At 42.7% G+C, this 26,281-nt stretch overlaps 1 protein-coding gene across 1 annotated transcript in view; it reads left to right on the top strand.

Annotated features, from left to right (window-relative positions):
• LOC148477521 (PHD finger protein 3-like) overlaps positions 1-26,281 on the top strand; it is a gene marked incomplete at its 5' end in the record, with an annotated part of 54,355 nt that overhangs the window by 7,024 nt on the left and 21,050 nt on the right. The window contains 2 exon segments of the mRNA XM_088456637.1: positions 450-636; positions 2,526-2,682. Of these exon segments, the coding sequence (XP_088312763.1) occupies positions 450-636; positions 2,526-2,682 (344 nt within the window).

The following is a 26,281-nucleotide window of genomic DNA, read 5'->3' as shown; positions in this document are numbered from 1 at the left end:
TTAATATCTACCAGTGATAACTGGGATCCCATGGATACAGGCATGAAAATAAGAAGTCAAGCAGAATTAATGTTCCCACTACATGGCAGGGATGAAATTGAAGTATCCAGGTTCTGTTTTACAGAACACTTAAAGTAAAAACAAAATCCCAACATTTACAATTACACAGCTGCTTCCAAACAAGTTTGTTAATAGATGAATTTATGTATATGTCAATACAGAAAAGTCAGATTGGTTGATAGAGGGACAAAAAGATAGGCCAAGTTGAGCGGTATGTTCACTTTTTTGTTGTTACAGGGAATAGAGTGAAGGGTCTGAAAATTAAAATAAGTGTTAAAATAAGGAGTACTTTTATATCCTTGTATTTTTAATTTTGTATTTATTTGTTCAGAAATTATGTTGCTTGTAATGAAAAGTAAAATAAAAATAGGTTTACATTTTATGTTAAGGTCGAATGGCGCCTCCTACTGAAGATCTGTCACCTAAGAAAGTGAAGCTATCTATGGGTATTATGCGTAAACAATCAGATGAAGCTGATAACACAACAGATGCACCATCCTCTGTTGCTCTAAATATAAATCTATTAGAAGCAGACAAACCTGAATCTCCAAAGGAAACATTCTTTTCAGCTGCAAGGTAATAGTTGTCTCATTCCAGTATATGACCCAAACACTTTCTTTTTTTTTTTTTTTTTTAAATCACATTTAAAATTGTGGCTATTTCCTTATTTGTGATTTAAAAAAGGCTGTCTATTATTAAAGAGGACTTGTTGCAGGAGCATAACTAGGTATTTGAAGGCCCCATAGCAAAAGTTTTGTAAGGGCCCCTACATACCACCCAATGGTGAGAAATGTATTTAACACATGTAACTTTAGTAAGGAGCATGGGCTCCCTAAGCTGTGGGCACCATAGCAGTTGCACCCCTTGCACCTATGGTAGTTACGCCCATGTCCTGTTGTCTTGTGCACTGAGCTAAACTGTGTACACCTGGAAAACCATTTGCCCAGAGCATTCAGTATCTTATTTGCACAGCAGCAGAACCATGACAATTATGTAAGATGTGGCAGTCATCTAAGGGCAGACTGAAAGCCATTGGAAATGCATGAAAAAAAGCTTGCTGCCAGGCCAGCTTCCACACCACCTTACATCTCTCCCACTATGTGGCCTGAAAAAAGACTGCCCAGGATTGATTCTAATTTTCTAATTGCAAGAGGTGCAATGAATTACAGTAAAGAAAAATATTTAGCAGTAGACCTGGTGACTGTTTTAAGATGAGCCAGTTGCATTAACTCTTATTCATGTAAATCAGTGGTTCATTAAACATTTAAGGGTACTTGAAATATTTTCTGTAATGGCGGGGTGGAACATGCAGGCGATAATTAGACACATAGGGAAAGCAGTTCCCCTAGGGATCTCTACCTCCATACATCACTGGACCCTGATCATAAAATGAAAGTCTAAACCTGTAAAAGAAAGCGAGAGAATAAAAGCATTCATGGGCTAAAGATTTATTGTAAATTTTACAGTTTTCATAACCTGTAGTAAGTGAGAAATATACAGTATATATACAGTTATATTGTGTTATTTATATACTTTTTTTTTTTTATTGCTTTCCTATATGACGACACCTAAATCTTTTATCCAGTAGCAATAATATTCATAATATATTCCTTTGTAAATGTTGGGGATACAAATAACAAATATGATTTTTGATGTACGTAGTGAGCATATCACAATTTACATTGTTTTGTTAACTTAAAAAGAGAATTTCATGACACTTATGACATTGTGTTCTGTGTAATAAATTATATCAGCATCTCAGGGACAAATCGAGCATTTTATTAAAAACCTCTAGCTACTGACAGCCTGATCTTCTAGCCTTGAAAAAGGTTGCACGTTACCCTTAAACTCAGAAATAAGTAAAAAAAAAATATACGTTTTAATCAGTGATTTAAGCAATATATTAGTACAAATTTTAGATGTATTATAAGCTATAACCACAAAATCTTACAGGTAAAGCAGGAAAGAACTTGAGGCCACAGTTGAAAGTTCAGAGGGTCGTCTGTTAGCAATTACTGATCTAGTCAGAATTTAGCAATAATTTCACTGGTTTAATGCATATCGAGGTGTTTTTATGGAATAGGCTTATCACATGGGTCTATTTTTTTTTCTAAATACATTATCTGTTTTTGATTGTCTCATACTAGGCTCCATGCACTAATTAGTACGTTGTATTCCCATAACTAAATCTTTCTTCAGAGTCCAGTCCGCTAGCAGAACGTGATGAATATTTGTTATACTGTATGATGGATTAAAATGTTAGTGTTGAGTCGTTTCTCTTTACCAAATAAATCACTGTTCTTGGTAGAATATAATCTTAATTTTGAAATATGTTAAAATTAATACCAATTTTGTAGAATTTTTTTTTCTAAAGTTGACAAAATAATTGTGCTATTGATGAACGTTTGACAGCCGTTTAAACCTATAATGGTAAATGTTTTTGTTTTCTCGTTAATTGTTTCCAGCTCTGAGCCATTTAATATTACTGACACAGCTGAAGATGAATCTACTTTCTTGGCTCGGTTAAATTACATTTGGAAAGGATTTCTTAATATGCCTTCTGTTGCAAAATTTATCATCAAGGCTTACCCTGTATCTGGAACTTTAGAGCATTTAACAGAGGTAAGAAAATAATGGTAATTTTTTTTTTGAAAAAGTAATGGTTGCCATTACAGTGCTTGAAAAATACTCTGAATGGCAGAATATAGACACCCCTTCTGATTAGTGTGACTGGTAAGGTTTTCAAACTGCTTCTGGAAGCAACATCACAAAAACTCTTTTTGAGAGCTTCATGGAATTTCATTTCTTAGCAGAAGCATACAAGCCTCAGATCCCCATTCACAATCTAAAGTGTTGGTTGGCGTGATGTAAAGCACAATACCATTGGAATCTGGAGCAATGGAAATACATTCTCTTTTGATAATGAGTCATGCATCTCCAACTTGCAGATTGACAAATGAAACTGAGTGTGGCAGATAGCAAAATAACATTTACTGTCTGAATGCATACTGTTAACTGTAAAGTTTGGTGGAGGAAGTATAGTAGTCTGTAGCTGTTTTTATGGATTGGCCTGGGCCTCTGAGTTTCAGTGAAGGAATAGAATTATCATCATGAAACTTTGTGGCAATAGTTTGGGGAATGTTTCAGCATGGCAATGCACCCATGTACAAAAAAATCCATCAAAAAAGTGTTGCTGAGTTTGGTGTAGAAGACCTTAACGGGCCTTCACAGATCTCTGATTTCAACCACATCACACATCTTTAGGATGAAGGGCAACACTGAATGCCTGTCAAGTGTTTTGTATGACTGCAGATCCCTGTAATCTTGTTCCAAAATCTAGTTGATAGCCTTCCCTTAGCAAAGGTTGTTACAGCAGCAGTGGGTGGACCCAACTGTACATGGCCGTGGTGTTGGAACTAATTCAGATATGGGTGTGATGTTTAGCTGACCTCATATTTTTGGACATGTAGTATAAGTCTGTATGTAGTTCTTTCTGTTCTCTTGGTGTTAGCGTGGGTCTCCTCCCACTATCCAAAAACATACTTATAGGTTATACAGAAAAAAGGGGTATCTTTTCAGTGCGCTAACCTGCATCTGACCCACCTTGCAGAGTATAAACTGAGTATCACCACATTCAATAGAAATAACAAAATAGAATTAAAAACACCCTGGATATGAGATGGCGCTGGTATGACTACAGTCACTAATAAATACTGTGAACAAATACACAAAAAATACTTAGTCCTTCAAACAGGTTTCCAGTAATTTAAATCACAATATTTATCTTCCAGTTGTATTAGATAAGTTCACCATTTTTCCAAATTCATGTGTGAAAATAACATGGAGAAAGAAACGAAAAAGGAAACTTGACACACAAAAAGTGATGTTTTAGGGCCCAAAGAATGGTGGTGTACCCCATTCACAATATAGTGGAGGCTTCACCAACACATAAAGGTTTCTTTTCCCCTGGTCACAGGGCTCCACACAAATGCCAAAATGAACAAGTAGTTAAAAGATGGGCATACTCTACTCACATAGGCAAGGGCTTTAACTTTCACATAAAGGTATGTTTTCAGGTAATTCTCTTAAATCCAGACTGTGATGTCCCTCATTGCACAATGAATGTATTGGGGCATACGAAAGGAAAAAAAACAATGGTCTTATAAATTCTTAAATATTTAATGACACAATAAAAACAGCTCATGAACACAGTCTGAATAGATGGTAAAAAGCGTTTAGAACCTGATATGTGGTATAGGTATCCAGACCTCCACATTCAGCTGTAAAAACAGTCCCGATCGTCTAAAATAGTCAAAAAGGTAATCCAAAAGGGTCCTGTATCCCTTTTACCAACTCATTTCGATTTCAAATAAATCTTTACCAAGTTAAATGATATCTTGATTAAGATATATTTGAAATCGAAACGTGTTGGTGAAGGGGAGACAGGACTCTTTTTGGATGACCCTTCTCTGGACTATTTTAGACTACCGGGACTGTTTGATCTTCCTCCACTAGGGGGCACTGGGATGACTCTGGGTATAGCCTGGAGAGGAGAGTCTGGGCACCAAATAGTTAATGAAATTACCCACAAGCCCAGGCTCCTCTCCTCTATACCCTTCCCCCCAGCCAAAGGCCATCAGTTTGAGTTTGGAGCAAGGCAGGAGCTGGGCACCATTTTCAGGGGGCTGTGTTAGATTGTCCCCCATATTTTATTTTTTTACTTTCATGTTATATTAGTGTTTTTACTACATAGAGAGGGCAGTGTAATGTGTCCTATAGGACACCCCCAGTGCCGGTGGCCGCACCACTGGCGACTGGGTCAGTGACTTCGGCCGCGAACTTCCAGAGCACCTGGAGCAACAAACTGCAGCCGGCGCTCTGCGGGGAACCAGGTAAGACTGTTCCCTGCATGCAGAGAGCCCAGTTTTAGTGTGCTTTAACGCTGAGGGGCCATTTTATCACATTGCCTGCCTCAGCATTGGAGAGATAAGCAGGGCTCCAGTCTCCTCCCATAGCCTGCTCCCAGCAGATGCGCTAGATTCACTGCTCCTTCCTGCTACTTTTGGCTGTTTTGTTCATCTGTGTAGCCCACATAATGCATTGAGTGGTCTGTGTGTGTATGTAATATATATATATATATATATATATATATATTATATAATATATATATATATAATATATAATATATACTTATCCTACCATCTCAATTTGAGAGTTACACCTCCTCTGATCACGATTCCTCAGACCCTCAGGTTAATTCGAGACCGCCTCTACCGAGGGCTAATACTAGGTCTCCAGTAGGCACTTTTCCTTTAAACGCAGAAGGCCCCACCCAAGGCGGGGCAAATTTAAAAGGAAAGAAAAGGTGAACCAAACAAAAACACAGAGGGGGCGGTAATCAATTTTTCCCACCATACATTAAGTAGTTCTGAGATGAGTCTTCTATCCAAGGGACATTTGTCCCCACCACTAAATTCAATGACTTTAGATTGTCTATTGACAGATATAAATTGAACCGCAAATTAAGACGTTCAAAGACGACATGGGAGAACAAAATATGACTACTAAATTTAAGAAAAAAGTACATTTGACCATCCATCTCAAAACCCCAGTATCAAGACTAAACAAATTACTCTATCATAGTGTACATGAATCTATTAAACAGCAAACTAGGGTTAGATATAATTTGACACCTTCAGAGAGAGCTTCTCTAAAATATTTGAAAAATAACACTTCTGTCACTATAAGATCTGCAGATAAGGGCAGAGCAGTAGTGGTACTTGACACTACAGATTATGATGCTGAAGCATTAAGACAGTTAAGTGATTCTAATACCTATTAAATATTACAAGGAGATCCTATGTTAGGCTTTAAGAACAGATTGGATTCGTTACTATCATTTGCTTTATCCAATAAATGGATAGATAATGATATTGCAGGTTTTTTGAAAACTGATTTTCCTATTTGTCCTATTCTATACCTACTTCCTAAAAGACTCTGGACAAGCCGCCTGGGCGTCCCATAATCTCAGCCCGCAATTCACTATTTTCACCAGTGGCGCAATATGTGGATATGTTTCTACAGAAGGCGGTGGTACGTATAGAGAGTTACTTAAAGGATACCCGGGATCTGATTGATCAAATCAATGCTTTACCTCCATTAACACATGGTATCTTTGGTGACCATGGACGTTTCGTCCTTATATACCGTAATACCACATATAGGAGGCATCTCTGCGGTCAGAGATGCTTTAACTAAAATTCATGAAGGTATGCCACCAGTTGAATTATTGACAAGTCTTCTGGAATTATCATTAACAAGTAATTATTTTAGATACGGGGAACGATGCTATCGCCAAACGGCTGGTTCAGCGATGGGCAGTAATACCGCCCTGTCATGCTAATTTGTATATGGATAGATATAAGAACACTAACATCATGCCGTTGTTTGGAGATAGTATCGCTGTCTACCGTCGTTATATTGATGATGTGTTTTTGATCTGGTGTGGAGCCGAAGAAGCTCTACTTGAGATGATACGGTTTCTTAATAAAATTGATTCACCCATTTGTTCACGATGCAGTACAGCAATGTACAGATTTTTTTTTTTTTTTTTTAGATATTACCATCTATGCCACCAGCTCTGGGTATGGTTATAAGCTATATAGAAAATCTGCAGACCGCAATACATTATTATTTTTTAAGAGTCACCATCCGCAACAATTCTGATTCAATCAACTCACTATCTCAGATTGAAGACATGAAATTGAGATTTTTTGAAAGAGGCTACAACAAATCAATAATCAAAAAATGCCTGGCTAGGGCACAAAAAATTTTCTTGAGTGATAAGAAAATTGCTAACAAGAAAAGGCTTCAGAATCCTTTTGTCATTACGACTACTTATGATACAGCAGGTATAGGTATTCGTAAAGCCATTAATAGACATTGGCACCTGGTTTCTTCAGATCCGAACAAGAGTAATAAACTACCAGATAAAGCTTTAATCAGCTACAGACGTGGCCGCAATCTAAAGGACATATTGATGCGTCCAGATTTGATTCCTACTAGGGACAATTCCACATGGTTACCATATCAGAAAACTGGTTGCTTCAGATGCGCCAATTGTACAACATGCAGAAGCATGTCTGTAGGGGAAAGGTTCCATCACCCCCATACAAGGCGAAGTGCCTTGTATGAATGCAAGTGCCGCGGAGGTCAGGTGATTTCCTGAATAATCTAGTATGTGGAGTTACTATGACTACACTATGGCACTTTGTAAGATATCTTGACAAAGGTCCAAACTTAGGACCAAAACGTCGACATGCTGTGATAAAAATATGTATGTGTGTGTGTGTATATATATATATATATATATATATATATATATATATATATATATTTTTATTATATCCATGATGGCGGCACTCCCTAGCCAATATAGCATTGAAACGTTGGTTACTCACCCTGCGAGTGTCTTATTTTCCTGAGTGCCGCCATCATGGATATATGACAACTTCTTTGCACTGTGTGTGTTTGGAAGGCACCGGATTTTAGGTATTTATTGCTGTGATTTGCATATATTGAGGAGTGCCGCTTCCTTGCAGTTTTTATATATAATATATATATATATATATATATATATATATATTATACACTACCTGAGGATCCTTGTTTACTTACACCTCACTGACTAGTTTGGTGTGTAGTGATTTCTGCGACTCACAACGTGTCTAGAAATAATACTACTGTGGAGGTAGGCACTACAGCAATGCGCACTTGTAAAAAGTGTCTTAGTGTCATTTCTTCTCGGGTTCCGGAGCACGACGACCTGTGTCTCAATTTCTTTGGGGCCCTACATCGGGTGACTTCGCCTATGGATTCTAGTCAAGAACCGGCTTGGGCATCACGGCTGACCCAGGTAATGTCAGTTTGTGCACCGTGTGGTAGTTCCAGTGCCGCCTGTCCCTATCTATGTGCCACAGCTTCCCATGACGGAGCCACTCTTGATGCAAACTTTTGCCTAGTGGTCAGTCCAGGTGTTGGCTGCAAGTGTCCACGTCCTTTCAACATATGCTTGATAAGGATAGGGCTCCTAGGCATAGACTTGCTCCAAGGGAAACTGTTTTTAAGAGGCAAAAAAAGACAGTGGCGGAATTTCCGTCTTCTGCACAGCTGGCAGAGGCGCGTGGTCTCGCGCTAGTAGACTCATTCAGGTTTCCAAGCGTATTGCTACCTTTTATTCTTTCCCAGCAGCAGATAGGACTAAGTGGGAATCTCCTCCCCCAGTGGATGCCCACATTACTCGGCTTATCTGGTCATCCCTCTTACCTATCCCTAACATGGCATCTACGGATGGGGAACTGGAAAATTTCTTAGAAAGTGTTTATGTGAATTCAGGGGCTCTTGCTCATCTAGCACTTGCATCAGCTTGCGTGGCTATAGCTTTGGGCCGCTAGGCTGACAATTTGGAGGAAGAATTTACCTCTGGCACACACACAGGTGACTTGGTTACTATGGTGGCACACATTAGAGAGGCAGCTTCTTATCTCTCCGAAGCAGCTATAGATTCAGGAATTTTAACTTCTAAGATTTCTGCTTCTGCAGTTGCAGCCAGAAAAACACACTCAGATAAACACACTGGCTGCGCATCTGGAAGGCAGACATGGAATCCAAGAAGGCCCTGGAAGCCCTTCCCTATTCGGGTGACATTCTGTTTGGTCCAAAATTGGTCAAGATTGTGACTACATTGGCAGCATCTAAATCCGCTTTCTTACAATCTGTCACCACTCCAAGACCTAGGACTTCAGCATCTCGTTCCTTTCATCCACAGGGCAAGGCCAGAGGTAGACCATTTCCCAGAAGCCAGGGTTCTGCTTCTAAAAGCTCCAAGCCAGACGTCCAGCGGTCAGTCCAGCGGACAAGCCTCCCACATGATGGGGCAGGCCTCCTCCCGGGGGACTTCGAAGTGGGAGGCCGGCTTCTTTGCTTTTCGGCAGTGTGGATGTTAACCACAACAGATGCCTGGGTCAGAGGTGTCATGTCTCAAGGCTGCTCTCTCACCTTTCGACAGCATCCGCCTTCCCGGTTCTTTTCCACCAGCCTTCCTACACAGTCAGAAAAGGCAGAAGCTCTGGAGGATACTATTCGCTCTCCCATTGTTCCCCCCCATCTCAGAGAGGTTTAGGCTTTTGCGCCAATTTATTTCTGGTTCATAAGCTGAACCAGCTCCTTGCGATCTATTCTCAATTTGAAACACCTAAACAAATTTCTTCGCATACCCAAATTCCGCATGGAGCCCCTTCGGTCCATCATTCTAGCCTTGCAACTGGGGGACTTTATGGCATCGTTGGATATACAGTATGCCTATTTGCATATCCCTATACGAGCCAATTACCAACATTTTGTCAGATTTGCTATCTAAACCAACCACTACCAGTTTGAAGCGTTAACCTTTGGTCTGTCTACGGCTCCCGTGTGTTCACGAAGGTCATGGCAATAATGGCAGCACATCTGCGCCACAAGGACGTCAGAATTTTACTGTACCTGGACGACTTTTCTCGTGGCACAATCTCCCGTCAGTTCTCAGAGATCCCATCCATCTTGACATTAGAGGTTCTACAATCACACGGATTGATAATCAATTGGAAGAAATTCACACTATCTCCGTCCCAGGAGAGGGTCCACCTGGGAGCCTTGTATTCCAGAGCTCAGAGAATCTTCCTACCTCCGGAGGACTTTGCAAGCCAGAATACGCACCTTTCTCAGTCAGCGTTGGGTGTACATACACTCATGCATGCGGATTCTGAGGTCATTGGTCTCAACGTTCAACATGGTGGAGTATGGTCAGTTCCACTCCCGGCCTTTCCAAAGAATCATTCTAAAGCGATGGATAAAGTCTTGCCCGAACCTCAAGGCTCTGACTCTACTTCTTCCCCATGAGATACATCTCTCCCTGCTGTGGTTGCTTCAGCGCTCACATCTGGACAAGGGACACCTCTTTTGACGCAGGTAACCTTTTGGGTACCAGACCCAAGGGTGCAGAGTGGTTTCCTCACCTTTGCACCCCAAAACCGCAATTCTGCACTTTTTTCCATCTGGTTTCATAGGCAAGTCTTTGGAATTGAATACGGGATAAGTTGTCGCCTGGCGAAAATGATGTCATCGGCGAAACTTTTTCGCCGAAAATGGCTAATCACGGCTTATTGACCAGTGAGAGGTGGAGGCCATGGAATCATGTTATGGAAACTTGAAACGAAATGGGTTTATAAATTGGACACCTTGGAACCCAATGGACTCAATGAGTTGAACCCATTTAGTGGTTTTTTTTTGTTTGTTTTGTTTTTAATGTTTACTTCTGTATCTTGTATTGCTTTTGTATATAGATACTTGATGGTAGTGGAATTTTTACTTCACAAACTTTATATTGATTTTTTTTTTTCTATATATCTTTTCTTATTCATTTTAATTTATTTTATTATCAGTAGCAGTTTTTTAGTTTTCTTTTTATATTCCCTGCATCTTTCATATTCTTCTGGTGCAGGGGTAGCCAACAGTCAGAGGAAAAGAGCCCAAAAATATCTGTAGGTATGTCAAAGAGCCGAGATCATGCACTCATGCAAAAAGGGGTGTGGTTATCTAGGCCACGCCCCTGGTATGTTTGTGGGAGCATGCAAAAGTGCATGCACACAGTCACCGTGGAGGCGACTATTAAAGGGAAAGAAAAAGCCAGAACAATATAAAAAAAACATTGAAAAATCCAGATCCACATAAAGTACACTGAAAAAGCCACATCGACAAAAAATACACTGAAAAAAAATAACAATTCACATAATACACTCCAGCAGCCCCTCCATGTGTCACTCCAGCAGCCCCTCCATGTGTCACTCCAGCAGCCCCTCCATGTGTCACTCCAGCAGCCCCTCCATGTGTCACTCCAGCAGCCCCTCCATGCCTCACTCCAGCAGCCCCTCCATGCCTCACTCCAGCAGCCCCTCCATGCCTCACTCCAGCAGCCCCTCCATGCCTCACTCCAGCAGCCCCTCCATGCCTCACTCCAGCAGCCCCTCCATGCCTCACTCCAGCAGCCCCTCCATGCCTCACTCCAGCAGCCCCTCCATGCCTCACTCCAGCAGCCCCTCCATGCCTCACTCCAGCAGCCCCTCCATGCCTCACTCCAGCAGCCCCTCCATGCCTCACTCCAGCAGCCCCTCCATGCCTCACTCCAGCAGCCCCTCCATGCCTCACTCCAGCAGCCCCTCCATTGCCTCACTCCAGCAGCCCCTCCATTGCCTCACTCCAGCAGCCCCTCCATTGCCTCACTCCAGCAGCCCCTCCATTGCCTCACTCCAGCAGCCCCTCCATTGCCTCACTCCAGCAGCCCCTCCATTGCCTCACTCCAGCAGCCCCTCCATTGCCTCACTCCAGCAGCCCCTCCATTGCCTCACTCCAGCAGCCCCTCCATTGCCTCACTCCAGCAGCCCCTCCATACCTCACTCCAGCAGCCCCTCCATGCCTCACTCCAGCCACCTTCGCCCACACTCCCTTCCACTCCAAGGGCCACTTAGCCCCCTCACATGTCACAAATAAAATGAAAAAACAAATAAACCCCCACAGCTCTTACCTTGCAACTGTCTGTGTCATGTAGATAGACTCCGGCGTCTGCGACCGCGTCCTCCTTGTGACTGCAGATTCAGTCACAAGTTGAGCTCTGTCTCCTGTTTACGGCATGACATCACCAATACATGCCTCTGGAGTGGAGCAGACTGCTGCAACAAAGGACGAGCCTCCTCTAAACAGCTACACACCTATCAGAGGAGGCAGTCAGTGTCAGGAAAGGGAGCCACATCAGAACGGAAGAGTCGCATGTGTCTCAAGAGCCACAGGTTGGCTTTCGCTGTTCTGGTGTATATGTTTCTTATAGTATTTATTCACAGACAGGGATTCCCTGTAATTCCTTAAGATACCTAACACCTGAATATAGTAGGGGAAGGCGGGGCTAGTTGTTACAGAGGCAAGTTTTTACAATTAATCTAAAACCACGGCTCGTGCGACTGGGAGCAAGTTTGAACATGTTACCGTCAGTGCTCAGCGAAACGATGTGTTTATGTAATAGGTACCTAAACAAACTCGTTTTTCTTGTTCCAAAGTAATATTTTTCACCTAGATTTGAAGTCGTATCTTGGCTAGACTGGTAAGGGTAAAGGTTTATTATTCATTTTGTTAGACTCATGACCATTAGTTTATTTATTATAATTGTTATAATCGTGAATTGAAGCACTGAAATCGAACTATGGCCATTTTGGTTATATGATGTCACTTGGGGCACATTGCTACACGATATCGGAAGCAAGTTGTTACTCGCTGACACTCCCATTAAAGACCAGCTAGAACTAGAGGCAAATATAATAAATTAAATAAGAGTCAAAACTAAAGAAGGTTAAGAAATATTTACTCTGGAATGAAGGCAAAAATAAAGACTTAGAAGATGACATCCAAATCTAAAAAAAAGAAAGTAGCCAAAACATCGTCGAGTGCTGAAGATGAGTGATTCTGTATTAATGTGTGCTAAGAGTTACAATGTGTGGAAACCTGGCCAGGAGTGGGCCCAGTGTATTGCATGTGAAGGTTGGGCTCATATTGCTTGTGTAATAGGTGATGCAGTAGCATTTACTTGCACTAAATCTGAATTAGAATTTGGCAGTGAAGACTATTAGTGATATCTGTCATTGTCATCAGACTATATACCAAATATATGCCAAATGTGATTTTGTGATAAACGCACAAAGTTTTCTAATGAACACTATTTATATTAAGATTTTGTATAGACTATTTTATTGGTACTAATTTGCCCCAACCCAAAAGAACATGTTTTTCATTGATAATAATTATTGGATGTAACTTACACCCAATATAAAAAATAGAAGAAAGAATACTGTTTTGTTAGTACATTTTTCTGTTTGGTTGTGATGAGAGTTTTGAGATTTTTGAATTTCTGTATATTTGTAATATCTAGGCCCGCCTTCCCCTACAGCCATAATGCGTTGAGTGCATGACCGGTATACATATGCTTGTTGATTATGCATCGATGCGTTCCAGGTTGGAACGCATTATGTGCGCATGCGCCGCTGATGGGTTTTTTTTTTTTCTGTTCGCTGTGATTTGGGCCATATCTATTTAGATTAATTGTCTGCGACAGTAGTTTTATGTTACTATAGTACCTGTGTGGCCTATTTTATTTGTTCTATTATATGCGCTTAGACCAGAAGTGAGGTGCAGGGCATTCATAGTTTTGGCGGTCATTTAACAATTTATTTGTGTTAATACATAAGGAGCCCAAGGTAAGTGATTGATTTGTTTTTACTTTGGAATCTGGTTATACTGTGTTGCTGTACCATGGAAAGTACTTGTTGTCTTGACAAAGGTCCTGCAAGACCAAAACATTGACTAATAGTGGGATGTGAAATTTCTGTGTAAAACTTTCCTTTCTTCTCCAGGGTCCATAGGGCTCCACAGGAAGACATTGGGGTGTAGGTGGGACCAGGAGGACCGGACACCAACCGCAAAGCTTTTCAATCCCAGGTTGCTCCGGTCTTTCCCTTATACCCCGCCAAACACAGCCTGAGGGCACTTCAGTTTCGTTGGTGTCCGGCAGTTGCTGGACCACCATTACAACAGAGGGCTGAATTAAGCAGCCCAAACTTTCATTTTATGATTTAATTTACTTTTTATTTTTTTACCAAACGGACGAGCAGCACCAGACTGTCCTCCGGACATCTGTGCTAACGCACCTTCACCCCTCCGTGGCGCTGCGACACCAAGTCTGTGCTAGGTACTCCCGGTGGGGCTTCAAGGTGGACTAGCTAGCGGGCTCCCCAGACTGCAGCCCAGAATTCAGGTGACAGGTAAGGGTCAACCCTGTTCGCGGGGACCCGCGTCTTAGTGCAGTCTTGCCTCCGGTCTCGGGAGACAGATCGGAGGCGCTGATGTGGACACTGGCTCGCCCTCTAGACCACCGGGCCATAACGATACTGGCGCAGAGGCATATTATAAAGGCCAGGGGACCCGGTGGTTAATGTCAGCCAGGGGATAAGGCGCTCTCCCCATAGCCCCTCCCCCAGCTCAGGCCTTTCCACTGTGGTATTGGCGTTCCCTGAGCTGCTCCTCCATCACTCTCCACCCCCTCAGAGATGCGGGGCAGCCATTTTAGGCAAGCAGGTCTCCGGGAAACTTTGGGTCCAGTCTCCCTGTGTACCTCTCCCACAGGCCAGGTTATACAGTTCTATATCCTACCAGCCACTGTGGTCTGTGTAGTTGATTTTAGTGCCCATGTCATGTTTTTTTTCTGCGTTTGTTTGTGACTTGTGCTAGCGCTAATCTCTATTTTCTATGCTGTCCATTTATACCTGTCCATTTTTTCTACTATACCCTGACATACTAAGGTATTGGGGGTTCATTGTACCTCACTTCTGCTAAATTAAGTGTAAGGACTATCACATACTACACTGCTCAAAAAAATACAGGGAACACTTAAACAACACATTCACACTTCTGTGAAATCAAACTGTCCACTTAGGAAGCAACATTGATTGATAATCAATTTCACATGCTGTTGTGCAAATGGAATAGACAACAGGTGGACATTATAGGCAATTAGCAAGATATCCCCAATAAAGGAGTGGTTCTGCAGGTGGTGACCACAGACCACTTCTCAGTTCCTATGCTTTTTGGCTGATGTTTTGGTCACTTTTGAATGCTGGCGGTGCTTTCACTCTAGTGGTAGCATGAGACGGAGTCTACAACCCACACAAGTGGCTCAGGTAGTGCAACTAATCCAGAATGGCACATCAATGGGAAATGTGTCAGCGTAATGTCCAGAGCATGAAGGCGCTACCAAGAGACAGGCCAGTACATCAGGAGACGTGGAGGAGGCCGTAGGAGGGCAGCAACCCAGCAGCAGGACCGCTACCTCCGCCTTTGTGCAAGGAGGAACAGGAGGAGCACTGCCAGAACCCTGCAAAATGACCTTCAGCAGGCCACAAATGTGCATGTGTCTGCTCAAACAGTCAGAAACAGACTCCATGAGGGTGGTATGAGGGCCTGACGTCCACAGGTGGGGGTTATGCTTTCGGCCCAACACCGTGCTGGACGTTTGGCATTTGCCAGAGAACACCAAGATTGGCAAATTCGCCACTGGCGCCCTGTGCTCTTCACAGATGAGCACATGTGACAGACGTGATAGAGTCTGGAGACGTCAAGGAGAACGTTCTGCTGCCTGCAACATCCTCCAGCATGACCGGTTTGGCAGTGGGTCAGTAATGGTGTGGGGTGGCATTTCTTTGGGGGGCCGCACAGCCCTCCATGTGCTCGCTAGAGGTAGCCTGACTGCCATTAGGTACCGAGATGAGATCCTCAGACCCCTTATGAGACCGTATGCTGGTACGGTTGGCCCTGGGTTCCTCCTAATGCAAGACAATGCTAGACCTCATGTGGCTCGAGTGTGTGAGCAGTTCTTGCAAGATGAAGGCATTGATGCTATGGACTGGCCTGCCCGTTTCCCAGACCTGAATCCAATTGAGCACATCTGGGACGTCATGTCTCGCTCCATCCACCAACACCAACGTTGCACCACAGACTGTCCAGGAGTTTGCAGATGCTTTAGTCCAGGTCTGGGAAGAGATCCCTCAGGAGTCCATCCGCCACCTCATCAGGAGCATGCCCAGGCGTTGTAGGGAGGTCATACAGGCACGTGGAGGCCACACACACTACTGAGCCTCAGTTTGACTTGTTTTAAGGACATTACATCAAAGTTGGAGCAGCCTCTAGTGTGTTTTTCCACTTTAATTTTGAGTGTGGCTCCAAAACCAGACCTCCATGGGTTAATAAAGTTGATTTCCAATCATAATTTTTGTTTGATTTTGGTGTCAGCACATTCAACTATGTAAAGAACAAAGTATTTAATAAGCATATTTCATTCATTCAGATCTAGGATGTGTTATTTTAGTCTTCCCTTTATTTTTTTGAGCAGTGTATATAGTGGCCAAAAGCTTTGAGAATGACACAAGTATTGGTTTTCACAAAGTTTGCTGCTTCAGTGTTTTTAGACCTTTTTGTCAGATGTTACTATGGTAGCAAGCAACCCCACACATGAATGGTCTCAGGATGCTTTACTGTTGGCATGACACAGGACTGATGGTAGCGTTCACCTTTCCTTCTCTGGACAAGCATTTTTCCAGATGCCCCAAACAATCTGAAAGGGGATTCATCAGAGAAAATAACTTTACCCCAGCCCTTCTTGACACCAGGCCAGCCTCCAAAAGTCTTCGTCCTGTCAACAGTAAAGCATCCTGAGACCATTCATGTGTGGGGTTGCTTCTCAGCCAAGGGACAGGGATCACTCACAATTTTGCCTAAGAACACAGCCATGAATAAAGAATGGTACACATCCTCCAAGAGCAACTTCTCCCAAACATCCAAGAACAGTTTGGTGATGAACAATGCCTTTTCCAGCATGATGGAGCACCTTGCCATAAGGCTAAAGTGATAATTAAGTGGCTCGGGGAACAAAACATCTAATTTTTGGGTCCTTGGCCAGGAAACTCCCCAGACCTTAATCCCATTGAGAACTTGTGGTCAATCCTCAAGAGGCGGGTGGACAAACAAAAACCCACAAATTCTGACAAACTCCAAGCATTGATTAGGCAAGAATGGGCGGCCATCAGTCAGTATTTGGCCCAGAATTTGATTGACAGCATGCCAGGGCGAATTGCAGAGGTCTTGAAAAAGAAGGGTCAACAGTGCAAATATTAACAGTTTGCATAAACTTAATGTAATTGTCAATAAAAGCCATTTGACTTCAGTATACCGTAGTAACATCTGACAAAAAGGTCTAAAAGCACTGAAGCAGTAAACTTTGTGAAAACCAGTACTTGTCATTCTCAAAACTTTTGGCCATGGCTGTACACACTGCCATATATAGCGTGGTTGGACACTACATTATGCCATATTACACATACTGCAAGGTGTTCATTGCACTGTATCATACTGTATATTCTATTATTCTTGTGACTATGTCTGGCAGAGGAAAGAATAACAAGCAGTCTGATGCTGCTCCTCATACTCTTAGCTTAGCCACAGAGGGCCTCATTTAGGATGATCTCTGTATTCATTGTTACACAGCCACAGGTCCATCAGCCCCGGTGTCTCTCCCTCAGGACCCACCCTGGGCTGCCTTTTCACAAATGCTGGCAAAACTTGCAGTCCCCATGGCAGCTCCCTCTATGGGATGGCCACAGCAGGTACCCCCTGCAAATCCTTTGCCTCCCCCATGGATAGACGTACTGTCTACCTCAGTACAGAGTTTGGCGAATATCTCTACGGTTTTTCAGCAAATGCTGCAAAAAGATAAACATTTACCTACTAAGCATAGTAAACGTACTATGATATCTTCCCAATCCACACAGATATCTGATTCTGAGATATCATCTGGGGAGGCATAAGACGCAGATCTCTCAAACTCTGACTCCGTCTCAGGAGAAGAGGAGCCATTCTCTAAATTAAATATACCTGCTCTGGTGAGAGCTGTTAAAACTATTCTACAATTAGAAGATGAACCCGCTCTTAAGAAAAAACTTGCACTTTATAAGCGACTAAAGGTTGTTTTTACCAGAGTCTCCTCTCACTGACCAGCAATCTGATCAAACAAGCCTGGGCTACTAGACGTACACCTGCCAAGTCTGAGGACAAACCTGCAGCCTAGGAGCTCCCAAGGTGGGAGGCCGACTTCTTCAATTAGCCCAAGTTTGGCATCAAACCACGTCAGATGCCTGGGTAAGAGAAGTGGTCTCCCACAGATACGCCCTCTCCTTCCTGAGGCGTCCCCCCCAACAGTTCATTTGCACAGGTCCTCCATCGGACTCAACCAAGGCCCTGCTGTTCCAAAAAGCCATTCAGGAGTAATAATTCGGGTTCCCTCCGCACAAAAGGTTAAGGGCTATTATTCTACCCTTTTCTTAGTTCAGAAGCCCAATTGGTCTCATCGGCTTATCCTCAAATCTCTGAACAAGTTTATCAGGGTACCCAGGTTTCATATGGAAACCTTCCGTTCTATTATCCTAGCTATGGAGCCTGGAGATTTTATGGTATCCCTAGACATTCAGGATGCTTACCTACATGTACCTATAGCACCTTCTCATCTACAATATCTCCGGTTTGCTACACTGCAGCAACATAAACAATTCCAGGCTCTGCCGTTTGACTACTCAGCGGCCCAACGGGTCTTTACCAAGATCATGGCAGTTATGGGGCACTCTCTTCATCGTCAACGGATCAGACTGCTCCCATACTTAGATCTCTTGCTGTTGGCAAGCTCCACAGAGACAATTCATAGCCATCTGCAGATGACCATTGCCTTTCAATGCAGGCCTTGGGATCAGTGGTGTCCACCTTCGACATGGTGGAGTTCGGCCAGTTTCACTCCAGGCCCCTCCAACACCTGATCCTCTCCAGGCTCCCCCATCTGCTCAAATCCCAGACAATGAGCCTCCTCCCCAGAGGTGCACCTGTTCCTAGCCTGGTGGCTACAGACTTCCCATTTGAACCAGGGTCGTCACTTTTGGATCCCGGACTGGGCTCTCCTAACCACGGGTGCAAGCCTTCGAGGGTGGGGTGCAGTAACTGGCCAGCACATCTACCAGGGCCAATTGGCAAAACTGCCTCGACTGGGGACAATTAACATCCTGGAACTTTGAGCCATCTACAGAGCTCTGGATCTGAGTATTCTGAAAAACGGGCCAGTACAAGTACAGTCCAACAACACCACGGCTGTGGCCTACCTCAATCACCAAGGGGGCACTCGTCAGTCAGTAATGACAGAAGTGTCCCGCATTCTCACCTGGGCCGAACACAATCTCCCAGCCGTCTTCGCAGTGTTTATCTCGGGGATTCTCAGGAGGGGAGGCGGATTTCCTCAGCCGTCACGACGTGCATGCAGGAAAGTGGTCTCTACATCCAGAAGTCTTTCAGCTTCTAGTGGACCAATGGGGTCTTCCGGAGGTGGTTCTCATGGCCTCCAGACACAACAACAAACTTCCAATTTATGGAGTCAGAACAAAGGTTTCTGACTCTGCACTCATAGACGCATTGTAGGTGAAATGGAAGTTCCATTTAGCATATCTCTTCCATCTAATATCCCTGCTTCCTCCAGTGCTTCGTAAGTTCAGACAAGAGGGAGGCACAGTCATGTTAATAGCTCCGGCCTGGCTCAGATGTCACTGCTACTCCGCTCTTCAAAGGCTCTCCATAGACGTTCCTCTTCAGCTTCCTCTACAGGTAGACCTGTTGTCTCGGTGTCCATGTTTACATCCGGACCTAGCCCCTCTGTTTTTAAGTGCTTGGCTGCCTCCTGCCTGCTAAGGGTGTTTCCAGCTTTGTGGTTCAGACCATGCTAAAAGCATGTAAACCAGCCTCAGCCAGGATTTACCACAGAATAGGGCGTACATATTTCCAGTGGTGTGCTCCAAGAAACTATGACCCTCAGGTCTACGGTTTCTAGAATTCTTGTCTTTCTTCAAGCTGAATTGGATCTAGGCCTCCGTCTAGCATCTCTGAAAGTGCAGGTCTCTGCTTTGTCTATCTGGTTTCAACGCAGACTTGCTCCTATACCGAATGTTCACACCTTCATGCAGGGTGTTCTATGAATACAACCACGCTTGGTCCCTTCTGTGGCTCCCAGAGATTTGTCAGTGGTGCTCTAAGCACTTCAGGAACCTCCATTCGAACCCCTGGAATCAGTGGTTGTCAAATGGCTCACTGCAAAGACTGTTTCTGTCTATAGCTTTCATGTCTCTCCCCCTTTTCGATATTTCATCAGGACAAGGCGGTTCTTCGAACGTGTCCAGGCTTCCTTCCCAAGGTGGTTTCTCGCTTCCACCTGAATGAGGAAATTGTGTTTCCGGCCCTTAATTCACCAGACCTCTCGGCAGGTGAGGCCTCTTTGGATGTGGTCCATGCTCTAAAGATCTACGTAGACCGTACTGCTTCCATCTGAAAATCGGACTCCCTCTTTGTCCTATATGGATTCCAGCTAACAAACTGACTCTGGCCAGATGGATTTGCAGGACTTTCTTCCAGACTTGCACGAAAACGGGCCTTCCTGTGCCGACTACAGTCTCTGCTCATTCTACTCGCTCTGTGAATCCCTCGTGGGCAGCCCGGCGTGGCGCTTCAGCTGAACAGCTATGTAAGGCGGCCACCTGGTCTTCTGTCCACACCTTTGATTCCTTCTCTGTGTGAGAGTGTGATTCCTCAGTGTACCAGTCTTCCTTCTCTCCTCTCCTGCCTTGTGTTTGTTAACAAAACTGAAGTGCCCTCAGGCTGTGGGCGGGGGTATATGGGGAAGAACCGGAGCATCCTGGGATTGAAATGCTATATATAATCCACCCGCCGTGATCTGGCACTCACTGTATAATCTGTCAATACTCCGGGGCCTTCCTTACAGGGAATGGCGTCCCCACCATATACAGGCACACGAGGCGGCACTCTGAGACCATTCAATGTAGTTAAGACAAAGCAGTGATTTAATTAATCATCATCACCGTCGTATTGGAACGACACGCCCCTTCTCGAGAATGAAAAAGTAACGATTTTTACATCCTGAAGAAGGGGCGTGTGACTCCGAAACGCATGGTGCGAATCGCTGCGCTACAGGTAAGGATGTAGCTGGGCATATCCGTAGATGAAAACAGTCTTTCATGGCAGAAATTGCAGATTGATTTTTCTTCTTCTGTTCTCCTCCTGTTTAACTCCTGAATAACTCCGGGCTTAATTTAGAAATTCTAAGTACACTTTAAACTAAGCACTTAAAATCTAAGCACTCTTACTAAAGCAGCCTTGGCTATGTAGCCTAATAGTAACTAATAAGTATGGCTACACCCAGGTGTCCACACTGATTCCACCCCACCCCTATCAGCCTCCTCACACAACAAAAGGTCAGCTATCAAATGGTGAGAAGACAATCTACAAATACTGATAGAGTAATATCCTGCCAGGATACAGAATTAAAACTATATGAAATACTGTATAGTTAATTACAGATCAATTTTTAAAGGTTGTGCAATGGAAATACCAAGCTATATATGTACACATATTACAATAGATCCAGCACTCACAGCACCAGCATGACGTGACACGGTGTCTTCACAAATGTTGCATGCATACATGAATTAGGTGCAGCACTCATAGTTAAAAATTATAGCAGTCCGCAGCAGGAAGATTTCCAATGTTTCAGCGCTTTTAATTTATTACACTGTCGCTAGGGATACAGAAGATTACCGACCTTAAGTAGAAATCATCACCATGTAAATGCCGTTTATCAGACCCGGGACTGCATACCTTGCCGGCAAAACAATTAAATGACACTATCACTACAGGTGCGCAGTCAGTGAACTCAGTAATGGGATCATCACCAAAACGAAATACGGTACTAAAAGGGATAAAACAAAACATTAGTAGAGAGTATCAAAAAGATATAAAACAGATGTAACACAGTTCATGTCCCAAAGAGGGCACAGTAAATCTTAATAAAGTTGCATATCTATACTAATATAATAAGAATAATAAACAATTCAATCCCAGGTTGTCATTAAGACCCCTAGGGGTCAATGTTCCTAACCGATGTGTCCATCGTGTTTCACACTGCAGTGTTTGTCTAGACCTGCTCCCCCTTCCCGGGAGAGTGATGGGATATGGTGTATTATAAGATATTTTAGTGTGGCCAGTCTGTTTTGAGACTCACAGAAATTCCTGGCCACATACTGTTCGCTAGTACCTACCTGTGTTGAGAGAAGCCCATATGTCAGATCGATGGCATGCCATCCTTTTTCTTGAATAGATTTCTGTTTTGCCTGTATAAGACAATCCACAAGTACAAATTATCTAATTGACTACAAATTTGCTATTGCATGTAAGCTGGTGCCTGATATGGCAGACCTTACTGGAGCATGGATGTCAAAATGTGTTGCCACTTATAAAATAGCGACAGGTAGTAAATAACCACATAAAAACAACCAATCTTCTTGATCCAATTTTTTTTTTTTATTAAGTTTTTCTCATGTTCTTGACATCTGTTTTCAGTAAGATGTCTAAAAGGTTTTTGCCTTTCTCATAACACGACATAAATCGAGTATTAGTCAAGCTCAAATTGGAGTCAGATTGTATTTAAGGCAATCATTTTTTAGATTATTAATAAGGCTGCTAGTCTGATTGTAAGATTGGGTCTTTGTTTACGAAAGTAAACTTATTCAACAAGGACATCCCATCCATTTTAATTTGTTTTACATTTGCTTTGATAATAAGGTGTTACAGTCAGTTTCTTTGGGAATAAATACAATTGACCGGCGGTCAGGATGCCAGCGGCCAGTAATCCTCCCCTAACCTACCCCCTGGTGGTGCCTAAACCTAACCTCCACCCATGCCTTACCCTAACACCCCCTTCTCCCAGCCTAACCCACCCCGGGAGGTACCTAAACCTAACCACCCCCCCATCCTGGCCTAACCCGCATACTTGCCATTGTAATACCGACGTCGGTATCTTGATCTCTTCGGGATGGTGTCGGGATCCGGCATCTGTATATAGACGTCCTGCATTCTGACTGCTTCCCTTTGGTGTACATAGAAGTAATTATAGATGTACTCTGTTTAAAAATTTGTGACATCAAGAAAATGTACTTATGAATCACTTCTAAAGTAAGTTAACTTTACAGGACCTACTCTGCTATTATGTTAATCCATGAGATTAACAAATGATTCTTTACAAACTCTCTGGAAACTTATGTTAGGTCATCAATGAAATGTGTAAAAACAATGACAACTGGGTATCTGAAAAAAAAATACATCTTGTTCCATATTCAAAATAAAAATATTTACTTAGTATAGGGCCACGCTGGACCCCATTGCACATACCATCACCTGTATATAGTAATTGCTATAGTAAAGACATTTCTCAGAATGTTCTGTAAAAGTTCAGTAATAAATTCCTAATCCATACCTTTATAAAAATGGATGTTCTGTTGAAATCTTGTGACTGAGGTTAAACCTTGAGAATGTGGAATAATCGTATACAAATTGCACATGCCAATGCTGCACATCCAACATTGGTCAGGTAATGGGGACAACTATTGCAATTTCTTAAGTAAATATGTTTAAAGTAAAACATGTGGGTGATTCTGTATGCATAGCTGGAAAAGGTGTATTCAAATACACTGAGATGGTTTGAAATAATAACCACTCCTGGTCAATATGATTGGCAGACCAGGGAAATTCACCAGACTCTTATGATTTTTTTGGCATGTGGTAACGGCTATATGGGGTGTTCAGGTATGAGTGCTTCCTGCGGATTAGTTGAAATGATATGAGAGTCCACTGCTTGCTGAAGTAGGTCCCGTAAGTAGTTTGTAATGCGACAAACTGCTTCACGGGACTGCACTGATTAATTTGATTTGCAACACTTTTATATCTATTATTGAGTCTGAATCTGTATACAAAGAAACTTGACGTTGAAAAAAATCATCGTATCATTTCATATACAGATTCAGACTGCACACTGATATACAAGTGTTGCATATCAAATTAATTAGTGCCATATCGCATTGCGGATGAACCAGGCCCATTCGTAAGCCTAGTTGCACAGGCCATGGTGCGCTTTGTAGGGCTGTTTGGTGCAACTGCAGCAATAGTGTATGATGACACACATGTAGATTGTGGTTCAGATGTGTTTATTTTTTCTGCCATTTTTGCAACTGTATAGGTAAATGCTTGTCACATAGTATAGGTTGAGATGGTAATTAAAAAAAAAAAAAAATCATTAGGTTTCAGATATCTCTGCAATTGATGCAATGAAATTTGCCATGGATCAAAGTACAGATGACAGGCCGTTACACAAAACATGTTGTTCAATGTTAGAGATGTAAAAAATTATTTAAATGTACACTATTCACTATTGCTGCAGTCGTAGCAAACAGCCCTTCGTAACACACCAGGTCCCCTTGCAACTCTGCTTGTGCCTAGTGTCTTTTTCACGCGAAAATGCGTCTTGGTCGCAATGCGACGAGATAAAACTGCAACACTTGTATATCTGTATTTCCCTTTTTTTTTTATAGGTTTGTGTCTGTATATAATATTTTATATACAGGTTGAGTCTCCCATATCCAAAATGCTTGTGACCAGTGGTATTTTGGATAACGGAATATTCCGTATTTTGGAATAATTGCATATCATAATGAAATATCTTGGGAATGGGACCCCAATATACACACAGAATGCATTTATGTGTTATATACAGCTTATACACACAGCCTGCAGCTAATTTTATACAATATTTTCAATAATTTTGTGGCTCAAGCAAAGTTTGTATACATACATGAAATAAATTTGTTTCATTTACAACCTATACACACAGCCTGAAGGTAATTTTATACCATATTTTTAACAATTTGTGCCTTAGACAAAGTTTGTGTACATTGAACCATCAAAAATCAAAGGTTTTATTATCTCAGTCATGCTAAAAATATTCCGTATTTCGGAATATTTGGATATATATATATATATATATATAGCGTTCCCGTGGGCTGTTTTAGCGGGGCGCGGCGAGGGCAAAAAGCACCCTGCACTCCAGGAGGAGGGCAAAAAAGCGCCCAGCCCTCACAGCCTGCGGGAGCCGTTCTCACCCGCGGGACGCAGTGTCCCGCGGGTGGAGAAACATGCGGTGACCCGGTCACCGCCGGAGAATAGACGCCGGGTGCATGCGCCCAGCGTCTATTCTCCCTGTCTGCAGGGCTTGGGGGCTGCCCGGCGTGTCCGGAAGTGCCGGGCACGCCCCCAAGAGTGACGAAAAGGGGACGCGTCTTATAGACACGCCCCCTTTTCCGATGACCACGCCCCCTTCTCGGCCGCGCGCGCCTTCGGTGCGCGCGCGTGCATGTCCTCTCTAGCTCCGGCGCCCTCCCTCCTATCCAGAGCTTGAAGGAACACTATATATATATATATATATATATATATATATATATATATATATATATATATATATATATATATATATATATATATATTTTATTTATATACATAGCATGGTAAAATATGTATAAACACCTCTTTTTTTTCTTAGTAAATATATATTTGTAATGGGACTGTTGTGATGAAATTTTCACCAAATGTCACAGCAACCCCTGCAATACACTCATTCAAAGAAATCAAACCATAGATGTCCATAAATTAAGTTGTGTAATAATGTGAAATGACACCGGGAAAAAGTTTTGAACACGCTTACTGAAATTTATTTAATACTTCGTATAAAAGCCTTTGTTGGTAATGACATCTTCAAGATGCCTCCTGTATGGAGACACTAGTCGCATGCATTGCTCTGGTGTGATTTTGGCCCTTTCTTTCACACAAACAGTCTTCAAATCTTAAAGGTTCCGTGTGCCTCTTCTATGAACTCTGATCTTTAGTTCTTTCCATAGATTTTCAATTGGATTGAAGTCAGGTGATTGGCTGGGCCATTCTAGCAGCTTTATTTTCTTTGAAACAAATTGAGTGTGTCCTTGGCTGTGTGTATTTGGGATCATTGTCTTGCTGAAATGTCCACCCTCATTTTATCTTCAGCATCCTGGTAGCAGATTTTTATCAAGAATGTCTCGGTACATTTTTCCATTTATCCTTCCTTCAATTATATGAAGTATGCCAGTATCGTAAGCCCCACACCATGATGTTCACACCTCCAAACTTCTCTGTTGGTATGATGCTTTTGGGGTGATGTGCAGTGCCATTTCTCCTCCAAACATGGTGAGTATTATGGCATCCAAAGAGTTACATTTTGGTCTCATCTGACCAGACTATATTCTCCCAGTATTTCACAGGCTTGTCCAAATGTTATGCAGCAAACTTTAAACGAGCTTCAACATGCTTTTTCTTCAGCAATGGAGTCTTGCATGGTGACCATACATACAGGACATGGCGGTTAAGTGCATTACTTGTTGTTTTCTTTGAATTGTACCTGCTAATTCCAGGTCTTTCTGAAGCTCCCCACAAGTGGTTATTGGCTCTTGGACAACTCTTCTGATAATATTTTTCACTCCTCTGTCAGAAATCTTGCAAGGAGCACCTGGTTGTGGCCGGTTTATGGTGAAATGATGATCTTGCCACTTCAGAATTATAGCCCCAACAGTGCTCACTG

The sequence above is a fragment of the Taudactylus pleione genome, unplaced genomic scaffold, assembly GCF_031769625.1.
Source record: "Taudactylus pleione unplaced genomic scaffold, aTauple2 ptg000710l, whole genome shotgun sequence".
NCBI lineage: Eukaryota > Metazoa > Chordata > Amphibia > Anura > Myobatrachidae > Taudactylus > Taudactylus pleione.
The sequence above is the reverse complement of the archived record's forward strand: the minus strand, read 5'-3'. Positions and strand labels throughout refer to the sequence as shown.